The following is a 6,000-nucleotide window of genomic DNA, read 5'->3' as shown; positions in this document are numbered from 1 at the left end:
AAGAAAAAAAAAAGAAAAAGTTAAAAAGTGGGGAGAATAAAAGAAGAAAAGAATCCTGTTATTTTATGTACTGATTCAAAATAAAGAGTAAAATAAAAAGTAAAAAAAAAGAAAGGAGACTAGCGTGGCAGACAATGGTGGGATGATCAGTAAGTGTTCCTCCTCCAGGAAAGAGCATTTCTTGGTCTTATGGTCCAGGGTAATCAATATGGCTAATTATGGATAAGAGAATGTTGATAAAATGATGTCTATCTCCCACAACTCTTATTTCATACTTCCTAATCTGTGACGCAGTAAACGCAGGGCTCTGAGGTGGCGGAGCCACACCATCCAACCATCTCATATCTCTTGTGATGGGATGAATGACTTGGCCACGGGGAGGAAAAAGAGTTTTTAAGAGTTCATCTGAGAGCTGGAGAGATGGCTCAGTGGTTAACAGTACTTCTTCCAGAGGTCTTGAGTTCAATTCTTAGCAACCACATGGTGGCTCACAACCATCTGTAATGGAATCTGATGCCCTCTTCTGGTGTATCTGAAGACAACTATAGTGTAATCACATACATAAAATGAATCTTAAAAAAAAAAAAGTTCATCGGAACAACAGAAGCCCTAATTGCAAGTTTAGTTGGGAGCATGGCTGAGAGGTAGTCAGATTAGCTTAGGGGTTAATATAAATCAACCAACTCCCTAGATAATTAGGTAAAGCCATAAAATAAATCTTGGTTTCTCTGTGTTATTGGGACTAGCTAAGATAAAGAAATAGAACTACTGGATTAATTTACTAATTACATTTATATAATAAAAGTAATTCAATGCCAGGTGTGGTGGCGCACACCTTTAATCCCAGCACTTGGGGAGGCAGAGGCAGGCGAATTTCTGAGTTCGAGGCCAGTCTGGTCTACAGAGTGAGTTCTAGGACAGCCAGGGCTACACAGAGAAACCCTGTCTTGAAAAAAAAAAAAAAAAAAAAGTAATTCATTCTACAAAAGGTAAGAGAAGGAAAAGGGAGGGGAGAGAAAAACAGGGGAGAGGGGAGAAAGGAGCAACGAAGAAAAAAAAAATACTGGAAGATGGCTCACAGGTCAGGGCACTGGCCACCAAGCGTGACCACCTAAATGTGGCCCCAGAACACACAACCGTGGAGAGAGCATCGACTCCCACAAGTGAGTGTTGGCATATGTGCTTCTCTACTACTTAACTGTTACTATACATAATAAATAGGTATGGGGAGAAAAGTGTTTTCAGGCCATTTTTGCAGTTTCCACTTGAAAACATCGGCCTGTGCAAGCTTCAAAGTATCTTCCCTGACATCAGCTTTCCTTGCTGCTGTTCTCCCCAGCACACACACCACTCCTCTCTGTATGACTAATGAAACTGTCACCACCTCACAGGAAGCAGAACAGCCAGTGAGTGAGAACCAGAACTTTACTATTTGAAGTAACTTCACAGTGTGAGCCCTGTTTCCATAGTGACAGATGCTCTGATCAACTAGATAGAATCCTGTCACAAGAGTAGGACAGGCAATAAAGGGAAGAGATTCCTCTTAGATTCTCTGGCAGCTGAATTTAAACTTGCAAAGTTCTGTCTTAACTCAGCCTCATAGAAGACAGGGAGTTTTTTATGTCCTGGAACTCAATCTGTAGACTAGGCTGGCCTCGAACTCACAGAGATCCTCCTGCTTCTGCCTCTGGGATTAAAGGTGCACACTGCCATGGGCAGATTAAGTGTTTTTGTATTGTTGATTATGATGCAAGAAAGCCTCAGAACTTGTTATTCTCTATTAAGGGACTCAGAGAGATACTGCTAATGAGTAAAACGGCTTATAAAACACAAGACGCCTCAGCAAGCAAATTTCTTTGCCACAGACAGAGACCACTGTGGAAAACTGGAACTGATCAAAATGTAGAGCTGTGAAGCACAGTACACCCAAGGCTCAGAGGTCATTGTGGAAGGGAGGGCACAAAGACAGAAAGAGCCAGAGGAACAAGGGACTTGCTGTGAAACTGTCTTCTACAAATGTCAGAGGCTACATTCATGGAGTCTCACCAATATGGCTGCTTAATAAGAGCTGAATAAGACCACCAAGAGTCACCCTGATGTGGAGGGGAAAGCAGATGAGGCCTCAACCCTAGACAAAGAACTGTAGGTAATTAAAGAATGTTGACAGCAGGAGAAACAGCCTTCCCCAGGGAAGAGCACACCAACTAGTTATCCAATACAATGGACAGCCCTTAGAACCTATTAAATGTATCATCAGCCGGGCAGTGGTGGCGCACGCCTTTAATCCCAGCGCGTGGGAGGCAGAGGCAGGTGAATTTTAGAGTTCGAGGCCAGCCTGGTCTACAGAGTGAGTTCCAGGACAGCCAGGGCTACACAGAGAAACCCCATCTAGAAAAACCAAAAAAAAATCATCATATAAACTGAGCATTACTTATTTATGTTCTTAGAAACAAACACACACACACACAAATAATTAAAGACAAAGAGGTTGTGAATTTCAAAGAGATCAAAGAGGTGGTATACGTAGGAGGGTTTGGAGGAAGAAAAGGGAGAAATGAGAATTATATCATTTTTTAAAAAACTAAAGATAACTTTTTTAAAAAAAAATCACAAAATGTATAGAGTATTAACATTATGCCATGCGTTTATATATGGATCCAGTATAACCTTAAAAATCACTCTACTAAATAATAACTACTTCTATCTCTATTTTTACAAGGAGGATAGTGAACATACACTAGGGGAGTCATTCATTTACCCATGGGTCACACAAATAAGAAGCCACAGAGGCCAGTTCTGTGACCCCAGCACTTAAGGCCAGCCTGGGCTACATATTAAGACTGTATTTCTAACAAGAGGAAAGCCACTGAAGAGAATTCAGACTCAAGCCTTGGACTCTTAGGCACTATACCCCAGAAACATCAGCAGAGGAAGCCAGGAAGCAGCTGTGGCTCTGAGCTGTTTATACCATGACAAAGCACCGAGCAGGGACTGTGTAAAAAGGGCTCCTAGAGTCTTGAAGGGGCCTGACCTAGGATTTCAGGTTAGGAAACAGACTATAAAGCAATAATTATCACATAAGATGTTCTTAAACACTATAGGACCATTAAGTTCCCTGAAGTCAACTATGTATTCAGCACTGCTTCAAAGGGGAAAGGGGAGTATGGTCCCAACTCTATCAGAATCTCAACTAAATCATAACAAACACAAATTTGCCCAGAACTGGTCCTTTGCTTTTCCTTCCCTCCCTGTGCTGTGGATTGAATCCCCGGCCTTGCATATGCTAAGTAAGTGTTCTAACAGTGAGCAACAACCCTGGGCCAGGCCCTCTATCCTGATATGCTCAGACAAGTCCCAGGATTCCACAGCATGAAGGTAGGTGAGGGCAACTCCTTTGCCCTTTTCAGGGAGTTGGAGCACAAATTTTACTATCACCCTCAGCCCAAACAAATTCTCTTTAGCTGACATCAGCTAATTTGTATCTAAAGGCAGACATGTGGCACACTATAGACTGAGGTACTTGGGAGGTTGATACAGGATAGGATAACAAGACCTTCCTGGACTCTTAAAAAGAAAAGAGAGAATGGAGAGAGACATGACTCAGTGGTTAAGAGCACTGCTGCTCTTGTAGGAGTGGAATCCAGGACCCAGCACCCACATGAGAAGACTCGCAATCACCTGTGACTCCAGCTCCAGAGGATCCTTCATTGGCACCGCACACATGAGGTCAAACACACATGCAGAGACAAACACACATCATTTTTTAGAGAGAGAGAGAGAGAGAGAGAGACAGAGAGAGACAGAGACAGAGCATCCGTTGGGCATGGTGGTGCATGCCTTTAATCCTAGCACTCGGGAGGCGGAGGCAGTCAGATATCAGTGAATTCTAGGCCAGCCTAGAATATATAGTACGTTCCAGAACAGCCAGGGCTACACAGAGAAATCCTGTCTCAAAATCCACAACCACCACTGCCCCCCAAAAAAGAAGAAAAGGGAGAAGGGAAAGGGAGAAAAGAAACTGTGCACTTAAATCTTGGTCCAGAAGTCATTGAGGATGAGCAGTAAAAACAAGGTTCACCAGGCGTGGTGGCCCGCGCCTTTAATCCCAGCACTCGGGAGGCAGAGGCAGGTGGATTTCTGAGTTCGAGGCCAGCCTGGTCTACAGAGTGAGTTCCAGGACAGCCAGGGCTATACAGAGAAACCCTGTCTCAAAAAACAAAACAAAACAACAACAAAAAAACCCACCTAGGTTTATAACCAGCTTGCCTGAATACAAAGACCAAGGAAGCCCATAAATGTATACACAAGGCACCTGTCAGATTCCTGAGATTATCTATAAAATTCATCCATGTCCTAAGAATAGCTTTTAAACTGTAAAGCTGTTCCTACCACCCATCTCCAAAAGGCTGAAATTTATCTCAATTTAAACAAGGCCCCCCTGAACCCTCTGTTCTACTAACAGAACTCAGGGACCAGGCAAACCTATAGCAAAGAACTAAGGCTCCCCAGAACTGGGTCACTGACCTTTGTACGCGGTACAATGTTGAGTTCCAGTTTTTGGTCCACCAGGCTAGCTCCTGCCTCTGAGAGATAGCCCTGGTTGAGAACAAGGCAGTCTCGGCCAAAGCAGCAGGGGCAGCACAGCTTCTGCAGCCACTTGGTCCACTTGGGGTTAAGTTGCCCGTATGGCTCTTCATTCTTGGGTTTGAAGACAGCAACGATTCTCTACATAGACAAAACAGACAGAGGGCAGGGAAGGTGATTTACAAGCCTGGGTGTTGTTCAGTAGATCACATACTTAGCATTTATAAGGCCCTTGACTCAGTGGAGACAGGCTGCTAGAAAGAGCTACAGCCAACAATACCAGACCCCTCAGTCTTTCTTGCTCCACCCTTTTGCTTTCTCCACGTTCTTCTCTGATGTAACTCTGTGCCTCAATGTAAATGGTTTATAGGAAACAAAGTAAATGTATGCTTAGAGGTGAAAGACCAGAAGACAACTTGGTAAGACATCTTTCCGGGAGCAGGTGGGGGTGCTCAAGACAGGTTTTTTTCTGTGTAGCTTTGGCTGTCCTGGAACTTGCCTTGTAGACCAGGCTGGCCTCAAACTCAGAGATCCATCCACCTCCCTCTGCCTCCCAAATGCTGGCTGGGAGGGTGACAGATTGTCTAAGAAAGACAATCTAATAACAAAACAACCAAAGAAGAAACAAAAATCATAGCAGGAAAAAGAATGTGCTACAACATGGTTACAACTGGGTTCTCTTAACACAGCCTGATAGGCAAAGCTCAGGAGAAGAGAACACACAATTCATTTTCTCTAACCTACAACTTAATCTGTTTTCCTGGTTTTGTTTGTCCAGCTACCCACTAGAAAGACTGCAGATCTACTGTAGTCTAGGGGTACAAGGCCAGCCTTGGAAACAATGCTGAGACCCCAGGGTCAGGCTTGGAAATAATGCTGAGACCCCCATCTTAATAAACAAAATGATCCAGAGGTAATATAATGCAACAGGAAGTTCACAAACAAGGTCAGACTAGGCTACATATAAGACTCTGGTTTTAAAAAGAAAAAAAAAAAAAAAAAAGAAAAGAAAAATAAAAAGAAAAAAATGAGAAAAAGAAAAAGAAAGGAAAGAATAAATTTATTTATTTTTTTTCCAAGGACTCAAAACTTGAGTTTAAATAAATCACTCATGTACAGTGATATATCCAGAAGTTGGTTTTAGTTTAAAATTTGGTTGTTTTTAAAGTTTAGGGGCTAGCCAGAGTGCTCGCTCAGTGGGTTAAAAAGTACTTGTCATCCAGCCTGATGACTGACTTCAATGCTCAGAACCTATTCGGTTTGAAGCAAAGAACTGACTTCACAAGTTGCCTTCTGAACTCAAACCTCATTCTGTGCATATGTGCACAAAAATTCAAAACAAATTTTGTTTGGTACATACAGCATGGAAGGTTCTCAAATTTTTTAAAGATTTCCTTCAAGACAGGCATGATAGCA

At 42.7% G+C, this 6,000-nt stretch overlaps 1 protein-coding gene across 1 annotated transcript in view; it reads right to left on the bottom strand.

Moving 5' to 3' along the window:
- The window catches only part of Pi4k2a (phosphatidylinositol 4-kinase type 2 alpha), a 29,557-nt gene that overhangs the window by 16,964 nt on the left and 6,593 nt on the right, over window positions 1-6,000 (bottom strand). The window contains exon 2 of the mRNA XM_021195450.2: window positions 4,525-4,725. Within this exon, the coding sequence (XP_021051109.1) occupies window positions 4,525-4,725 (201 nt within the window). The remainder of the gene's footprint in view (window positions 1-4,524; window positions 4,726-6,000) is intronic.

This window comes from Mus pahari, chromosome 1 (assembly GCF_900095145.1).
Source record: "Mus pahari chromosome 1, PAHARI_EIJ_v1.1, whole genome shotgun sequence".
NCBI classification, from domain to species: Eukaryota; Metazoa; Chordata; class Mammalia; order Rodentia; family Muridae; genus Mus; species Mus pahari.
Note: the sequence above shows the minus strand (reverse complement) of the source record. Positions and strands in the feature narration are given on the sequence as shown.